The 17,434-nt window shown below is 43.4% G+C and overlaps 2 protein-coding genes across 3 annotated transcripts; both read left to right on the forward strand.

Annotated features, from left to right (window-relative positions):
- Positions 1-785: 785 nt before the first annotated feature.
- Positions 786-12,062, forward strand: ALG8 (ALG8 alpha-1,3-glucosyltransferase). 2 transcript variants are annotated; one of them, XM_071432934.1, is made up of 13 exons: positions 786-866; positions 1,743-1,821; positions 3,100-3,293; positions 4,750-4,859; positions 6,253-6,320; positions 6,838-6,964; positions 7,552-7,655; positions 7,769-7,893; positions 8,218-8,315; positions 8,780-8,885; positions 9,568-9,665; positions 10,115-10,187; positions 11,440-12,062. In XM_071432934.1, the coding sequence occupies exons 1-13, from the start codon at positions 787-789 to the stop codon at positions 11,669-11,671; spliced, it is 1,494 nt and encodes a 497-aa protein (XP_071289035.1). In that variant the 5' UTR covers position 786; the 3' UTR covers positions 11,672-12,062. The 2 variants fall into 2 exon arrangements, with proteins under 2 accessions (XP_071289035.1, XP_071289034.1); XM_071432933.1 differs by having other exon boundaries at positions 787-866; positions 7,769-7,889; positions 8,176-8,315; positions 8,746-8,885.
- Positions 12,063-14,371: 2,309 nt separating this feature from the next.
- On the forward strand, positions 14,372-16,980 carry NDUFC2 (NADH:ubiquinone oxidoreductase subunit C2). Its single transcript, XM_071432924.1, has 3 exons — positions 14,372-14,567; positions 15,511-15,657; positions 16,484-16,980. The coding sequence occupies exons 1-3, from the start codon at positions 14,429-14,431 to the stop codon at positions 16,531-16,533; spliced, it is 336 nt and encodes a 111-aa protein (XP_071289025.1). The 5' UTR covers positions 14,372-14,428; the 3' UTR covers positions 16,534-16,980.
- The last annotated feature ends 454 nt before the right edge of the window (positions 16,981-17,434 follow it).

Here is a 17,434-nt window from a genome sequence, read left to right on the forward strand (position 1 = left end):
CAAGATACTATTCTTAGATAGATGGAGGTTTGCTGTAAGGAAGCTAAGAAGGCATCAGCCTTGTATGCATCTACCCTCCAGGCTGGCAGGAAGGTATTTTAAAAAATTGAGCCTGTTCCTCTGAAAGAGTACTTTGTACCTGAAAGTTGACTTGGACACCAGCCACACAGGCTGGAGATGGCACCTCCCTGGAGCAGAGTTAAGCTGGTGTACTTTAAAGCAGCTTCTGCCCAGGGGAGGCTGGGTGGCCTCACAGCACCAACCAACTGCTCGCTCACCCACACTCACTCCAGGCATGCTTCCTCCTCCTTCGGGCTCAACCCGAGCTTCCCTGTAGCAGTCTCAGGTGCTGATTTCTAAAAGGAAATAGTAATAGGCTGGTACAGCAGCAGGTCAGCTCAGGCTGGGTGTCTGCACAGAGGGACGCTCAACAAAGAGGTCCCTGAGCTTTTGTACCCTCAGTCCATGCACTCATTCTTCCCGATGCCTCTTGATTTTTGGTCTCAGGGGTTCTCTTATTGCATTCTTTATCTCTGTTCGTGCGGGCTAATCATTAACCGTTTCCTGTGCCAGCCCCTCACCACCTTCACAGCAAAGAATTTCTGATACCCATCCTAAATTCCCTCCCTCCCCGCTCGCGCCCGTTCCGGCGCCTCATGGAGCCCCGCCCTCCCCGCGCACGCGCAGCCGCTGCCCCGCTCCCGACGCCGCGAGCGCGGCGGGCGCGCGCGCTTCAAACCGGCGCGGCGGGCGCGGCGCATGCGCAGGGCAGGGGGTGTGCGCGCCATGGCGGCGGGCGGCCGCGGCTGGTTCCGCGCGCTGGCGCTCGGCGTGTCCTTCCTCAAGTGCCTCCTCATCCCCGCCTAGTAAGGAGCTTCCCGACGGGACGGAACGACGGGACGGGGCGGGGGCGGGGGCGGGTGGCCTGGGACTGCCGCGAACCCCCGAGGGCGGCCGGCCGCGGGCAGCGTGGCGCCGCGGTCCTGAGGAGGCCCTGAAGGTCCATGTGACTCCCGGGTTCGTGAGGGAAGCGAGGCGCCGCCGCCTCCGCCGCGTGGCACAGCTTTCCTTTCCTCTTGGGAAGCCCTGCTGGCCCGTTCTGGCTGGCTGCTGTTCGGGAAGGCTGAAAGCGTGCTGAAACATTAATGCTTTGTATTTTTAAGTTTTTGTACTGAGAAAAAACCCTAACAAGTTGCTGTTAAACTTCAGTTAGAACTTGGAATTTCTCATTAATTGTCCGGAAAAGCCAAGCTCTTAGTAGTTCTTGCCCTATAAGCACCTGTATTAGTGACTTTTTACATGGTCAGTCATAGGACAAGGAGGAATGGTTTTAAACTAAATAAAATGGGAGCTTTAGATCAGATGTCAGGAGAAAAATCTTTACTGTGAGGTTGGTGAGACACTGGGAGAGGCTGCCCAGAGAATTCGTGCATACCCCGTCCCTGGAAGTGTTCTAGGCTGGGCTGGATGGGGCTTTGAGAAACCTGGTCTAGTGGAAGGTGTTCCTGCCCATGGCAGGGTGGTTGGAACAAGATGGTCTTTAGGGTCTCTCCCAACCCACACCATTCTATGATACATCTTTGGCACAGAGTTCTTGAGCAGCATTGTTGTTACTCGATCACAGTAGCATCCTAGAGCTGATAAATAGAGTGGCTTCCTTCTTGTCTGCATGTGGTGATGTGCTCTGAAATTTTTCCCTTAGTGCATGCACGTATGTTACTCTTAACATGCACCTTCTGTAGTTACTCCACAGATTTCGAAGTCCATAGGAACTGGCTTGCCATCACCCACAGCTTGCCCCTCTCTCAGTGGTACTATGAGGTAAGGACATGTTTGGGGTGTGTTTTAGCTGTGTATGAATTACAGGCACATTGGGTATGACAGACCTTGTGAATGCTGGAAGGGATGGTTGGTCACTGTCATATAGTGGGACAAAAAGATGCCAGTCACAATTTGCTGGCCTTGTGTAGCATTTAGCTAAAAAATGAAAGCTGGGGAAGCTGCAAGTACTTGTGAAGGCAAAATGGGAAAAGCAGTTAAGGCACTTGGGTTATTGAAAAGGCTGTGTAGCACCAGAGCAAGTTGCATTGTACTCTTAAATTGTTGGTGTCTGTGATCTTCTCATTGGTGATACACAGTTACCAGAATAAAGAGTGAATCATGCTAATGCTAATATACATCTTTCCATTATGAAATCAATCACTGTATTAAAGTTTTGAGCCTTTGCTGGTGTGCTAGTAGCATGCATTGATTTTTATCTAGACAAATCACCTTTAGGTTTGTCATAGACTCAGCCTACCTAATTGGGTTTTAATCTGTCCCCTGGTATCTGCTGGAGTACAGGGATAGATAGATGCTGTAGTGTCTAGTACTCCACATAAACATCTAGAAGTGAAGATTTGTGCAGGTTAGAACTTTGTAGGACTGATCCAAGGACTGTTTTACAAACAATTTTTTTATAATGCCAGCATTAACCCCGTGCCAGAACATAGGATGCCTTTCATCAATGCAGCATAAGCATTTGGGAGCATCCTCACTGAAAAATATACCCCATCCCAACCTGCTCTGTTCATGCCTCTTCCTCTCCTGTTTCCACAGCCAAGGAATTAATTCTTGGTCAGGGCATAGCAACTGTCCTTATGGGAAGAGATCACATAATGCCATTTTGTCATGATATGGTTGTGTGAGAGTTAAGGCTTGTTAACTGATGAGTGAAAATAATTTTGAAACTGATTGTATTGGTGATCACTCCAGTATAGACAAATATTGGCTCTGAGCTGTTTTACTGAGATTTTGTAAAAATGGCCTTATTACTGTAAATAGATTTAGAGATAACAAACAGTTATATACTGGTTAAGTGCAGGTGCACAAGATGCTCTTTAATCTTTTCCTGCTAATCAGGAAATGTCACATCTCTACCAGTACTGCAAGAGAACAGCTTACAGCACCACAGAGCTGGCTACTGATTGTGGAGTGGTTTGAGTTACAGAGAGGCTACTGAGAGAAAATGCATTAGCTGGTTTGCTGCAGTGAGCTGTACCTGAAGGACTGCAAACAGCATGGTTTGTTATCAACTCTTTAATCTTATTTTGTCTTTAGGCGACCTCAGAATGGACCCTGGATTATCCACCATTTTTTGCTTGGTTTGAATATGTACTTTCTCACATTGCCAAATACTTTGACCCCCAGATGTTGGTTGTTGAAAACTTGAATTACACCAGTCGTGCAACCATCTTCTTCCAAAGGCTTTCTGTCATCTTTACCGACACCCTCTTCATATATGCAGTTCATGAGTAAGTGTTAATGTTCTGATTTTAGGGACAGTGGATAGGCCTTCATATGTGGGTTTGTTCTGTAGCCACAACAAATAACGATTTATACAAATAAGCTTGTAAAGGAAGTGAAATGCCAGAGTTGCTCGAACCTGTTCAAGGAGAATCTTGGAATACACTGCTAAACACAAGATAACGTGTTCTTCTTGGAGATACAGTTGCACTACATGTGATGGGTTTGCAGGCACTTGGACACCAGCTGCTGTTTCATGTGTTGTACTTGGGTTTGCTTTTGTCACTGAACTCCTTTTGTAGGAGTTGCAGGACAGCTGGTGTCAGACCAAATTTTGGCTCAGACCAAGTTTTTTCCTGTTACTTTTCTGATTACTCTGTTTTTCTAGAAGCATAAAGGAAATCTGTCACAAAATGGCAGTATCATCAAATATGCAAAGTTTCTCTAGTGTTTTGATGATAAACTGATTTTTCCTAGTCTGATATAATTAGGATTGGATGCTTTCAGTGAGGCCTGACTTTATGAAGAATTACTTACCTTATCCCTAAAGAGTAGAGTGGGAGTGTGTTCTGAGAAATACATTGTCTACCTTAATGATTTGGCTGTAAGAGTCTCCCATCATTTTATTCTTTCTGCTCAAAACCTGGGTAGGAAATTCTTTGATTAGAGCCCTGCCTAAACTCCTTTATTTACTTTCTTTATGCCAACTAGCTTTGCATTATGATTTCTTTTCCTTTTATTGTTTTGACTCATAGACGTATGAATGTAAGGCTGAAGGCTCAGGGCTGGTGTCTGCACAAGGTCATTTTGCCAAAAGAGGTGGTATATGCCCTCTGCCTGGAAAAATTCAAGGCCAGGTTGGATGAGGGTTTGAGCAACACAGTCTAGTGGAAGGTGTTCTGCTCATGGCAGGGAGGTTGCATTTCAACACAGCATTTCAACACAAATGATCTATAACTTTTTAATGTGATTTAAGACTGCTTTCAGAAGTCATATGAACCATATTGCTTCACACTGAGAAGTAATAAGTTGTTTTTAACCAATGGAAATAACTCATAATATAGCAGGGGGCAACAGTAGCTAGGAAGAGGTTATGTCCAGCTGAGGATCTTAACTACAACTCCCTATGTTGTTTCCAAAAGTAGCAATACACTGCTCATGATGGCAAGCAGGCTGTGACAGCTTTACACTTACTGAATGGGAGACTTGAACCTGAAGCTGTTATGTAATGTAAGCTTTAGCATGTGGAAAACACCACAGCTATTGAAATTGAAAATCTTTTTTTACTAAACTTTGTTCATGATACTGTCTGCCTTTGATGAATTTAGCAAGACTTTTGTTGTTGCCTTGCATCCTGATAAAATGGCAAACTTCAGAGTAAGTGCAGCTCTTAACTCTTATAACCAACAATGTTTTTGCTTGTATGTTTGAATTAAAGCTTCTGTTTCTTCTGCTCTTGTTTAGGTGCTGCAGATGTATAAATGGAAAACGAGCTGCAAAGGATATCCTGGAAAAACCAACATTTATTCTTGCTGTTCTGCTCTTGTGGAATTTTGGGTTGTTAATTGTGGATCGTATCCTTTCAAGCCATTGTGGGTTGTTCATGGTTTGTTTGGTTTTTTAACAACCTCTTACAATGTGTGGCACAATCCTGTATTATTATTGCTGTCATAGCAAGTAACACTGCTGGGTTTGTTTCTGGGATTAGTTAAATAACTTTGTTTTCATTAGAATTACTGTTTGGCAAAATGGAAGTTAATCAGTCCTTGGTCTGATTTGTCAGAAGTGGAGGAGGACCAACCAGTCTGGCAGCAGTGTGCCTGTTCTGCTGGCTATTCCTCCTCTGCACATCTACAGGAGTATTAGCAGAGTGGTTCTGTGTTCTGGGTGTGGTTCCAAGTTTGTCCTGTGGCAAGGAAAATCTTCAAAGTGTTTTAAGATTCAGAGTGTATTCAATTTGTTTAACTTTATTTGGGAATTAGGAAGTCTTTCTAAAGAACAGTCATGGAATTGTAGAGTGGTTTGGTTTGGACAGGACCTTAAACATCATTTGGTTCCAACCCCCTGCCTTAGGCAGGCACACCTTCCATTAGACCAGGTTGCTCAAAGCCTCATTCAGCCTGACCTTGAACACTTCCAGGAATGGGGCATCCACAGCTTCTCTGAGCAACCTGTGCCAGTCCCTCATCACTCTCACAAGAAAGAATTTCTTCCTAATATCCAATCTAAATCTCTCCTCTTTTAGTTTAAAACCATTCCCCCTTGCCCTGTCATTCCATGCCCTTGTCAAAGTCCCTGTCCAGCTCTCTTAGAGCACCTTCTAAAGGAGCTACATGTTCTCCCCAGCATCTTCCCTTTTTCAGGCTGAAATAACCCCAACTATCTCAGCCTGTCTCTGTAGCAGAGGTGCTTCAGTCCTCTGAGGATCTTCCTGGCTTTCTCTGCCTTCCAACAGGTTCATATCCTGTATAAAAATAACTCTGGAAATTGCAGTTCCTGCAAGTCAGTCTTGGCACAGTGTACATTTAAAGGAAGGACTTCATTTTCTCCATAGTTCTTGTGTATATTGCATATACATGTATATTTCTTGTGTATATTGCATACATTTAAAAGTGATAGAAAAGTGAGGGCTGTTGTCACCATCCATTAACCAATGTGTGGCAGAAACTAATAACTTTAAAGTGGAGATTTAACTTTTTTTGTTTTATATTATAAAATTTGCACAGCATATGTGTAGATTGTTGTGTTTCATTTCATCAAGGTGATATGCCAGCATTAGTGTAATTTGTGTCTGACAGTACTTACAGGTAAGGTTAAATAATGACTTGTGTCTATGTGCTGTGACTTTAGGGATGCTTTCTTGATTTAAATTCTATTTTAATTTTAATTTATTCCTCAAAACTTTGAGTCTTCTCCAGAACGCATAGTAGTAAGGAAAGCTTGCTTTTTTCCTTGACTCAAGTTCAGATATTCACTTCCAGTACAATGGCTTCCTCTTTGGGCTGATGCTTCTTTCTGTTGCTCGGCTGTGTCAGGTAAACCCAAGTGACTCTTGTTGATTTCTTGCCATGTGTGTTTTGGGTGCATTAATTCAATTCATAGGGCTGCTCGTGTTGTGGGCAATGGTAATAGCTTCATGTTGAGTTGTGTGAAGCTGGATGTCTAATTGTTTATTGAGTTTGTGGCAGAGAGAAAGACTTGAAACTCACCATAATTGCTTGCTGATGCTGCAATAAGAAAGCTATATTTCCCCATAAGAAAGCTATATTCACTGTTACCCCTGAGCAATGTGGCATCATTTCTTGGCATTTTATCTTCTTCCAAACCACCAGTCCTTAGAAAACATACTTCTGAAGCTGTGAAGAGGTGACTGTGTGACAGGATAGTTCCTTGTCCATACCTGTTATGCATAACACTACTGAATTTGTAATTTGAAGTAAATACCCTTTTTAATATTTAGAATAAATGTCCCATCACCTTAGGACTACAACAGAGGATCATTAAAAGTGACTACAAAAAGAAAAGCTTAGGTTTTGTTTTGTTTTCTTTCAGAAAAGGTATTTGGAGGGTGCTCTTCTTTTTTCTGTTCTTCTGCATTTCAAGCACATCTACGTGTATGTGGCCCCAGCATATGGCATTTATTTGTTACGATCCTACTGCTTTACTGCAAATAATGCAGGTAAGATGGAGTTTTCCTCACTGGCTTTTGGGGCGGTTGTGTTAATCACTAGAACTAGGGGAGCACTCAAGACTTGGCAGATAGAATTGGAACAAAATGGCTCAAACAAAAATTCTGCTTGAGAGCAGAATTGTTAGGATCTTGAAGGATCTTTGAAATAGATTTGTTTTGTAAAATTCCTGTTCCTTTAAGAGTTCTTGGCTAAGAAAAATCAACACAAACAAGCTGCAGGTGGCACTTGGAAGACATAAGAATTATTCTGGATATGGAACAATTGGACAATATTAGAAACTATTTCAAAGACCTTCTTTGAGTTTCTCCCCGCTTTTTAGCACTGAAACATGCCTGATACTCCTCATATGAACACGGAAGGTAAACTCAAAAAATACTGAAAGCTTGTATAATACAAGGAGCTGCAATGTGAGCAAAAGAAATACCTGCTGTTAAAGGAAGAAACTGAATATATTGACATAAAAGGCTGTGTGCCCCTTTTAGATAGATGCTAGGAATTCCTTGTTAGTGAAGAATGCTTTGTTTCCCTTTCCACTTCCCACAGCAGCTGTTTCTTTAATCTTTTTTTCTTGTAGATGGATCCCTGAAGTGGAGAAGTTTCAGCTTTCTTCATGTAACTCTTCTGGGACTGATTGTCTGTCTTGTTTCTGCTCTTTCACTGGGACCCTTCCTAGTATTGGTAATAACCCCTTTTTCACATGTTATTCTCCTGAACAGTTAGAAAATTTTGTGATAAAAATATAAACCACGTCTCATCTAAAGTGGCCATTTCTTTGGTCTTGTTTTCTGTAGGGTCAGCTGCCTCAAGTCATTTCACGGCTCTTCCCTTTCAAGCGAGGTCTCTGCCATGCCTATTGGGCCCCCAACTTCTGGGCTTTGTATAATGCCATGGATAAAGCACTGACAATTCTTGGTCAGTATGTTAATCTTGCTTTTTGATGCCTGTTTGCAGATAGAGCTCTCTTTATTTTAGTCTTCCCCATTTGTGATGTAGGCAGTAAGTTGTGTTTTCAGATTGCCATACATCGTGTATGGTCCATATAATCCGGTGCATACATTACCAGCAGTAGGTCAAAGATCAATTGCTTCCCTCTGTCATCCTTTAAAAAAAGAAAAATCTTGGCCATGTGCTTAGTTCAGCTACTTCAATTTCTTTATTAGCATTTATCAGTTTGTGCTTTTTTATATTTTGTTTTTAGGGTTAAAGTGCAATTTTCTTGATGGTACAAAAATCCCTAAAGCTTCCATGACAGGAGGGCTGGTTCAAGAGTTTCAACACACTGTCCTCCCTTCAGTGACTCCACTGGCAACACTAATCTGTACTTTCATAGCTATATTGGTAAGAACAACTAATATTTTTTTAATTTTTTTCTATTTTGTCCCTAGTAGGTTTTAATTGATAGTATGCACTTCATATGAATTTTAATTCTAGGGCAACAGATACATCATTACTAGTATGTAGTGACTGATAAAATGTGTTTAGTGACTTAGATTGGCAGACAATTTTTGCATGCAATACAAATAGTGGGGAGTTGGCTGTGGTCTTTCAGTCTGCTTTTCCCTCCTGATATTTCAACAAAAATCCTTCAGTCTCTTCTCGTACATCCAAATGGATTGATTTCCTCCAGTGCAGTATAACGCTTGTGCCACACAAGCACAACCTGGGTGCAGTGGTGTTTAGTAACATTGACAAATCTCTTTGGACAATGGCTTGTCTTCGGGATTGCCAGACTTTTCACTGAAGTCCTGTTTTTGCCTGTTGTTTCTAGCCCTCTGTTTTCTGTCTTTGGTTTAAACCTCAAGGGCCCCGAGGCTTTCTACAGTGCCTTGTTCTTTGTGCATTGAGCTCCTTCATGTTTGGCTGGCACGTGCATGAGAAAGCAATACTCCTTGCTATTCTGCCTTTAAGGTAAGCGAATGTGGTACAAAGTAGTTGGCCAAACTGAACCTGCAGCCACTTGTTGAGGAATCCTCAAAGGGAATCACTTTGTTCTCAGTATATTTCAGAAGAGGAACTCTTTCATAGTATGCCTTAAGCTGTAACAGTGTAGTGCACTTAAAATAAATTAATTTTGGGCGCAGTTCAAACCTTGATGGGTGCTGTTGTTCATATTGTAAAATGCTTGATAGATTACTCAGGAGCCAGCTGAGGAGAGGGATCTTCTGCACTGTGCTTGACCAGAACAATACACAGTTTCTACCAAAAGGGCTTCATGCCTACCTAGGGTAGAACTGAAGCTGTAGTTCATAAACTGCCTGACCAGTATTGCTTCAAACTGTATTTTCCTTCCTCAGAGATTTGGTGATGTTTAAGCTCTTGTTTTGTGCTGGGCCTTGCTGATAGTTTTGTTCAGTGGGTGTGTGGTTTTCTGAGGGAGGGTTTCCTGGCTGATTTTTCTCCTGTGTTTTATCTCTGAGGCCACATGGTTTGGAAACAGGAGACTTCATCACAGGTGCAGTGTTAGCAGGGATGGGGGTACTGTGAAACTGTTTGACTTGTTTCTGAGTCTTCAGTCAATTGCGTAGTGTTCTGCTGAAATTAGGTTTCTTTGCTAAAAGACAAAAGTATAACAAATTATTGCCATTTTTAGCTTATTGTCTGTTCAGAGAGCCAAGGATGCTGGCATCTACTTGATTCTGGCAACAACAGGGCATTTCTCACTTTTTCCACTGTTGTTCACAACACCAGGTAAAATGTTCTTCTATTAGTTAATTTTTGTACAATTTGCAACATAGAGCTCAATAGTCTTGATTTGGTTGTCATTTTTGCTTTAGTCACTTGCCAGTTGTTGTGTTTTCTTTAGAAAAGGAAAATGTTATTTGTAGTGCTATCTCAGATAGTAATTATAATGTGATTATAATAATAGTAATTAATTAGATTAATTATAATAGTAATTATAATGTGTTCAGTATGTTTCTAGATAATTGAAGTACATGTATTGCAAATGCTTGGCATTTGCCTTAGGAGATGTTTATGCTTATTTTTAGGTATGCTAAGCAGTAAAACATGTAGGTCTGCAGAAAATAAAACCAGATGATGCAAATGTGACTAGTAAGATTTAAAGATACTACAATATATATATGGCAAAAATTTTTTTAAATTAATTTTAAAAGTACATAATGTTCTTTGTTTTTCAGAACTTCCAATTAAAATACTGCTTATGCTGTTGTTTACTGTTTATAGCTTCTCTTCATTGAAATCTCTGTTCAGGTAATTAAAGAAATTTGATCTCAGTGCCAGGAACAAAAACATTTCTTCTGGTGTTGGGAACAGCCATTGTCATAAGGGACAAGCAGCACAGAAAACTGATGCTGAGGAGTCAAATTAAGGTGTTAGTAGTCAGAAGATGCTGCTACCTCTGTTCTCAGGTGGCAGTGCTTAAATTAGGATTAATTGCAGCACGTCCTAGTTATTGTGACAACTGCCCAGTTAGTCCCAGGAGGCTGTAGATCCCCACCTGCCTCATGCTCTGTTAAAGCCTGGAGTTGTGATGCTGTAACCTCTGAGGGTTTAATGTAGTATTCTAGCATTTACTACTAGTGATTTGTCTGCAGATTGTTTATCTTATTGTACTGTGGATTTTTGCAGTATTGCTTAGTATTTTAATGTGTGGAAAGGACAGGTTGTAAATAACATTCATTTGCAAGCTCTAATTTGTCAACAAAGCCACAAATATTTGGTTGGCAGAACATGGAATTGCCGAAGTCACCCTGTGTAGTTCACAACCTATGGATCTCTTACCACTTGGCCAAAGATTAGTGCTTATCCTTCTAATCCCTGCAGTCCCCACTTCCCTCTTTCCCAAACTTTTCAGGGCAAACCTGAGCTGTAATGAAGTACTGTAAACAGGTATTCAGTACCTCTGGCACCTGCTTTTGTAGGTGATTTTCTTTATTTAAGAATTCAGTCATTCTGTCTCAGGAGCTCTAGCTAAAAAAACTCCATAGGAGCATAGTTTTTGTTAAGAGAGGGAGCTTTTGCAAGTTTTTTGTTTTTAACTTGCTGAAACATGAAATTCCCTTCAAACTACCTGCAGTAAACTCCTGCCATCAGTGTCCTTTGCAAGAAAGATAGCTCACAGAAAAGTCCATTCTACAGAAAGCCTGGGGGAAGAGGTTAAAAAAACCTGACATTTCCAGTGTTCTGTTGTAGAACAACTTTGGTGAAACAAGTCTTTGTATGAAGGGCTGTTCAGTTGTTTACTGAAACAGTGAGGTGAACAGAGCAATTTATGAGATTTCTACTTAGGCTTCCAAGGCATCCTGGAACTTGATAACGACATTGAGCTGTACTCTTGGTTATCACACTGTTTTTTTCCTACTGAAACTCTCTAACTTGTTATTGAAACCATTATTGCAATCTAATGGAAGATTCTCTTTGCACTGGGATAGCTGAAAAACATAATAGTTACTTTTACTTAACATATATTTTAACACTACCTATTTTTTAATTTCTCTGACAGGAGAGAGAAACCTCTACTTAACTGGCTTGAAACAATCTACCTCATCCAACTAGTGCCCTTGGAAATCTTCTGTGAAATCATATTTCCCCTGACCCCCTGGAAGCAGCACTTCCCTTTTGTCCCCCTCTTGCTGACCTCTGTGTACTGTGCTCTGGGAATCACATATGCTTGGCTGAAACTCTACATTTCTGTCTTGACTGAGAGAACTCCTGTCAGACAAAAGGCTGAGTAAATCCACAGTGCAAGGACCAGTCCCAGGATACCCCTTGGAGGGGATTCCTGGCACGGTGAGGGGTTGTCACAAGGCCATCCAAGATGAGACACAGTGTACGTGTGCCATCACCACGTGAGAGCTCTTCTTCCAACACTCCTGTACTGCCCAACAGGATACCTCTGATCAGAAGCACTGTCACAGTGACAGGCAGGGCTGCGGGTAAACTGTGGAGCTTAACAAGGCCCAGACTTCTGTCCTGAGGAAAACCTGCCTCATTTTCCCATGATGGTTTGTATTTGAATAGAAGTTGCTGTGGGAAATTACAAGGGATGGTTGCTGTGTAGGAGAGCATTGTAACTGTGTTCTATGGAATTTGTAAATTAAAAAATTGGTATTTTTTGTTTGAGAATTTCTTGCATTATTTTTGCTCCTGTCTAAACCCTGCTTTTGAGGGACACCCACACAACTAAGGTTGTAGCGTGTAGCTGGAAACTTGTCCTGAGGTGCTTTGCACCTCAAATATCAAACACTCAAATATCAAATTTTATAATATGTCCATGTCCTTTTCATCTCATTTCATAGATACTTTGCAAATAGGTTTTCATATTCTTCTAGTAGCTCTTTTCTGTAGACCAGATGACCAAATTGAGGCGTGCTACTCAAATGAAGGAGTATTTTAACACTATTAAATGTACCAGGTAATGTGGCTGCATTAGCTGTATTTGTAGTTAATTTAAAATTCTACAACTCTAACGAAAGATCAAATGTCCACAGTTCCTGTAATGACTTAAGGAAAAGGTAGGTTGTTTTCTGCCTCTGTGGAATCATGTTCCCCAAAGGATAGCATTTATTTCTGCAGTAAATAATTATACCTTTTAAACCCTACATAACCATCCCTAGAAGATGTTGCTCTTATGTTGGGGTCTGGTTTGGACTCCAGTGCTGACTTAAAACTGGGAGGAGAGAGGGGTGGATTTTTTTATTACTACTATTACTATTTTTGACAGTAGTTTTTGAACTTTCTTCTATGTTAGCTGAAGTATGGGACCCCTTCATCAAGGATAGCCAAGGGAATAGTTATGCTTTTTGAGTTCTTTGAATATTTAGGGTATTTAAAATAGAGTGGCTCTTGTTAGGGCAACAGGTAGATTAATCCCTGTGTTGTTTCTGTAACCAAATACTTTGTACATTTAAAGTGTTCACTGCCAGTGAGTTCATATTCAAGACATTCTCATTCTGGTTTTAATTATTTTCTGATAGTTTCTGGTTTTTGTACACTATCATTGGCTTTGCCAATGATAAGATGTTGCTGTGGCTGCCAGTGGTGCCACAATGCTTCTTGTATTTTCTCTCAGCTTCAAGCCTCATAGCTCTGCTCAGGGTAAGGCATCCACAATGCTTGTGTTTATCTGTCTGGTGTGTTGTCCTGTGTAAGGAAATGTTAATATGCAAAAAAACCGTACAAACACCCCACTCGGCTCTTCCCCAGCCATGCCTTTGCATATCCTGAAATCCTCCAAGAAGCCACACAGCAAAGCTGTGGATGTGCCATCCCTGGAAGTGTTCAAAGCTGGGTTGGATAGAGCAACCTGGTCCAGTGGAAGTTCTGCTTGCTTATGGCAGGGTGTTGGGAGCAGATGACTATTTAGGTCCCTTCCAACCCAAACCATTCTGTGTTTCTGTGAAGTTAAGCCTGTGACTGTGGAAGGGGCTGTGCATCACCATTGTACAGTCCCAATGATCCCAGGTTCAACTGAAGCATCTCCCACTGCAGAGCAGCAATGCCCAGCCTCCTCCTGTGCAGATGTCAGGAAAATCCACAAGCGTCAGAGGTTTATGTCCAAAAAAGAGACAGGGGAGTGCTTCAGCTTTATTGGATTTAAAAGGGGAGTCCACTGAGGTGCACACCCGTAGAGTTTTCTCTCTGGAGGTTTTGGAGGGTGCAGCCTCCCTTGATCCTAAACTCCCAGCCGCACATTTCCCTCTTCCTTTCCCAATTGCTGAGGCATTAGGAAGGTACAGCCTTCCCGAACCGCCTACCACACATTGCCCCCTTGAACCTGCTGTTTTACCCCAAAGCTCAGAAGTTCAGGCTTGTGCAGCCCCTTGTCTGTTTCAGGAGCCAAGGTGTCAGGGCTCTGCAGCAAACCTGCTGCCCGAAGTCAGCAGAGACATTAACACCCATTGCAAAGACGTTAACACCCACACCTTCAGCCATCAAATTCTTGTAAAGACACCAGCTTTCCTCTCACGGACAAAGGCTAATTTATACATTTTTAGGAAAGAGGCTGAGAAGCCTTTGGGACTTGTGAGGTGTTTTGTTAATGAAGGTTTCTTTAACGGTTCCGTCAATCCTGCTACAGGGGCCAATGATTTAATGTGATTTCATGTTAATTAAAAACGAAAAAAACTAACACTATGGGTTAGGTCTCAGACTTAAATCTGAGCTCTGAAAATTAATTGCGTTCGATTTTAGTGCTTAATTAACCCCCTAATTTACTTCCCGGCCAGCTTCGCTGGCCCTGCAGCGGGGCCGGCTCACCCAGTGGGGTTAGGGCTGCAGGAACGCCCTCCCCGAGCCGGCTAAGGCCGCTCAGCCTGGGGGTTTGGTGCGGGGATGGGTTTGTGGGGTGGGGAGTTGGATTTTGGCGTGGGTTTTTGGTAAAATAGCCATAAGCGGGGAAGGCAGCGGAACCCCGGAGCACGGCGCGGGCCGGCGGCGGAAGGCGCTGCCGTCGCACCGCTCCCCCCGGTCACCTTCGGCGGGCGGCAGCCATGGTGTTCCTGCCCGACGAGTCGCGGTCGCTGCCGCCGCCGCCGCTCCTCAATAAGGGCTCGGTGTGGCTCGGCTTCGCGGGGTGGATGTCGGCGCTGATGGACAACGCCTTCAACCAACGCCCCATCTTCGGAGCCGGTGCGGGAGGACGGGGGAGCGTGAGGGGAGGGGGAACGGAGCGGGGTGCGAAGGGAGGGAGGAGGTGAGGAGCTGGGCAAGGGGCTGTGTAAGGAAATAATAATATGCAAAAATGCAAATATGCAAATATGTGGGGTTTGGGGTCACTGAGGGATAAATGAAGGGGGAAAGGGGAAGCAGCTAAGCAATGAGGAACTGGAGAGGAAATGGGGGCGGGCGGGCGGATTTGGGGTGACCTTGAGGGTTAAAGGGACTGGGGATGGGGAGGAAGCCCCGAGATCCAAGGCTAGGGGTGGGTAAAGGGAATATGTGAGCCTGGGAAAGGGGAGTGTGGGATTTGGGGTCACTCTGAAGGATAAATAAAGGGGAGGGAAGGAGAAACAGCCAGGAGTGAGGGGCTAGAAGAGGTTTGGGGGCTGCAGGAGCGGGTATGTGGGATTTGGGGTGGCCGAGAGGGATGTAGAAGCTGGGGAAGGGGAGGGAGCGCTGAGGTAAGAGAATGGGGAGGTAGAGGGAGTATGTGGGCCTGGGGAAGGGCTGTGTGGGCTTGGGGTCACTGAGGGATAAATTAAGTGGGGAGGGCAAGAGAGGGAACCCTGAGTTTGGGGGGAGGGCTGTTGGAGGGTTAGGGAGTTCTCTCTCTGATTGTGGGGATGGGAGTCATGAAGTGAGGGATTTGGGGGATTGGAAGGGGCTGGGAAAGGGACATCGTTTGGAGGTGGAGGGGATCTGAGGTGACTCCCTGAGGGTGGTGGGAAGGGGAGGGAGCCCTGAGGAAAGTGGGGCCTGGCAGGGGCCATGGGAGCTGTGGGTACTGCAGGGACCTTGGCAGGGGCAAAGCAGGGAGAGAGGCGTGCCTGGGGGCCTGAGGAAAGGGGGCCCTGCCTGAGGCCCGCGAGGATCTGGGAGAGCTAGGGACAGTTCCTCTCTTCTCCTGCTGCAGGTATTCACCGGCAGGTCCTGTTAGCTACCCTGGGCTGCGTTGTGGGCTACCACCTGGTGAAACGTGCCGAGTACATGCATGCCAAGGTGGACAGGGAGCTGTTCGAGTACATCAGGCGCCATCCAGGGGACTTCCAGCCATCAACAGGTACACTCAGCTGGTATTTTAGGAGAGACCTCAGCCTGCCATAACCTGTGTGCAAAGATTTTGCTGGGCTAAGGCTTCCCTGCTCCTTCACAATCTAAATTGCAGCAGTCTAAAGGATTTTCTGATGTGAAAATAGATATTGTTATTGAGCTGTTGATAATGCATCAATGACCGCCTCTTCCTCCTAAAAGCTCATTTTAGTATAAAAGTAGCAGAGCCAAAAAAAAAAAAAAAGATAGACCAAACTTGTACCACTGAAAAAGAAATAATAGAAATTAGAAATCACAGGTTTTATTCTTGTATCTTCACAATTGTACTGTCTATTCCTGTAAAATGCCTGTTGCATGTAGATTCAGAAATCTCATGATGAATATTCAGAAAACAAGCAGAACAGGTGAAAAAAGAATAAATAGAAATGGCAGGAAACTTGATGTTGGCTTAGAGCAATGGTGAAGAACAGGGGGATTTTTACTAAATGTAGTCACTGAGCCCAACGATGCAATGGCAAATTTGGGTGAAAATTGTCCATTTTCTAATACAGTAGAGTTGGGTGACTCTGGCTGTTAGATTGTGGTCTGCATCATCCACGTTGGAAGGAGTATGTAGAAATAAAAAACTGTAACTACTGAGGTTCCTCCACAGGGACCTGTAGAGAGCCATATGGAGGGAAAAAACAACTTGTTCATTTAGTTACAAGAGCAAGCTAATAGTTTGCTGTGGGTAGCAAAAATCAAACTTTTGGTGGCTTTGTTAACATCAAAGACTTAATATGAAACATCTTCTGAATCGATCTCAAATGCTGATTAGGCTTTCCCACCTCTTGCAGAAAAGAAAAGAATAGGGCAGCTTTTGGAGGATTTCCACCCAATTCGCTGAGTGGCGACATATCACAGAATTAATTCCTGCCATCCTGCGAACTTCGGCAAGGTGGCTGCAACTCTTGAACCGTCCATGGCTTAAAAGATGAAACTTTATTCACTTTCATGTAATAAAAGCTTGATTAAATACTTATTGTTTAATTATTTGCTCTTGTGTTCCTTTATGGTTTGTCAGTACGTGGATGACTTATACTTGTAACTGAATAATAATTTTGATTAATGTTTTTTTCAGTTGTTTTAATTGCAAGAATGGAAAGTTGTTCACACAACATATATTATATAAATCCCAGAGAGCAGTTCTGTAAGTTCATATGTTTTATTTCTCCGTGGCATTTCTCCTGACCCTTGAACATGTTCTTGGCCAGCCCCTGTAGATACTGTACCCAAAGTCTCGCTGTGAAATTCTTTCTGAACAGCTAAAAAAATACATGCTCTCCCTAATTCATTCCATCTCTATGTTTTTTATTATTATGTTGCTTTTTCTTTCCTAATAATAAGGATCCAAGTTTCTGTTGTCCCACTTGGTTGCTGGCTCCTGAATCCAAACACTGACCATATTTGGGGGGGGTGAGGAGGTTGTGTTGATTTGGGTTTGCCGTTTCGTCTTCATTTAGAATTTTGGTTCAAAACTCGACTTTATCTCTTTTCTTCCTCCCACTGAGCCCAGTGCCAGGTCACTGCTCTCTCATGGATATGATGTCCCTAAGCAGATTTAAAGGAAGTGCTGCCACTCTGATTTGCTTCAACAATCAGGAAGAAGAAGATCTTTCCCCGTGCTGGCCAGAACAGTGTGGGTACAGAGCCAGCACCCCCTGCCACGCCAGGATGCCTGATCTGCCCTGTCTGCCAACATCCCCCTGGGACCAGGGCAGAAACCTCTCACCAGCTGTGGCCAGCAG

Source organism: Agelaius tricolor, unplaced genomic scaffold, assembly GCF_023055355.1.
Source record: "Agelaius tricolor isolate 1412-34295 unplaced genomic scaffold, bAgeTri1.0.p SCAF_9, whole genome shotgun sequence".
NCBI classification, from domain to species: Eukaryota; Metazoa; Chordata; class Aves; order Passeriformes; family Icteridae; genus Agelaius; species Agelaius tricolor.

What these genes read in the sequence shown, in the direction of transcription:
- NDUFC2 (XM_071432924.1), top strand. Translation starts at nt 14,429, where the DNA reads ATGGTGTTCCTGCCCGACGAGTCGCGGTCGCTGCCGCCGCCGCCGCTC. An exon ending in ACGCCCCATCTTCGGAGCCG is followed by an intron (nt 14,568 to 15,510) that starts GTGCGGGAGGAC and finishes CTCCTGCTGCAG; the next exon opens with GTATTCACCGGCAGGTCCTG. An exon ending in GGACTTCCAGCCATCAACAG is followed by an intron (nt 15,658 to 16,483) that starts GTACACTCAGCT and finishes CACCTCTTGCAG; the next exon opens with AAAAGAAAAGAATAGGGCAG.
- ALG8 (XM_071432933.1), top strand. Translation starts at nt 787, where the DNA reads ATGGCGGCGGGCGGCCGCGGCTGGTTCCGCGCGCTGGCGCTCGGCGTG. An exon ending in CTGTTGCTCGGCTGTGTCAG is followed by an intron (nt 6,321 to 6,837) that starts GTAAACCCAAGT and finishes GTTTTCTTTCAG; the next exon opens with AAAAGGTATTTGGAGGGTGC. An exon ending in ACTGTTGTTCACAACACCAG is followed by an intron (nt 9,666 to 10,114) that starts GTAAAATGTTCT and finishes TTTGTTTTTCAG; the next exon opens with AACTTCCAATTAAAATACTG.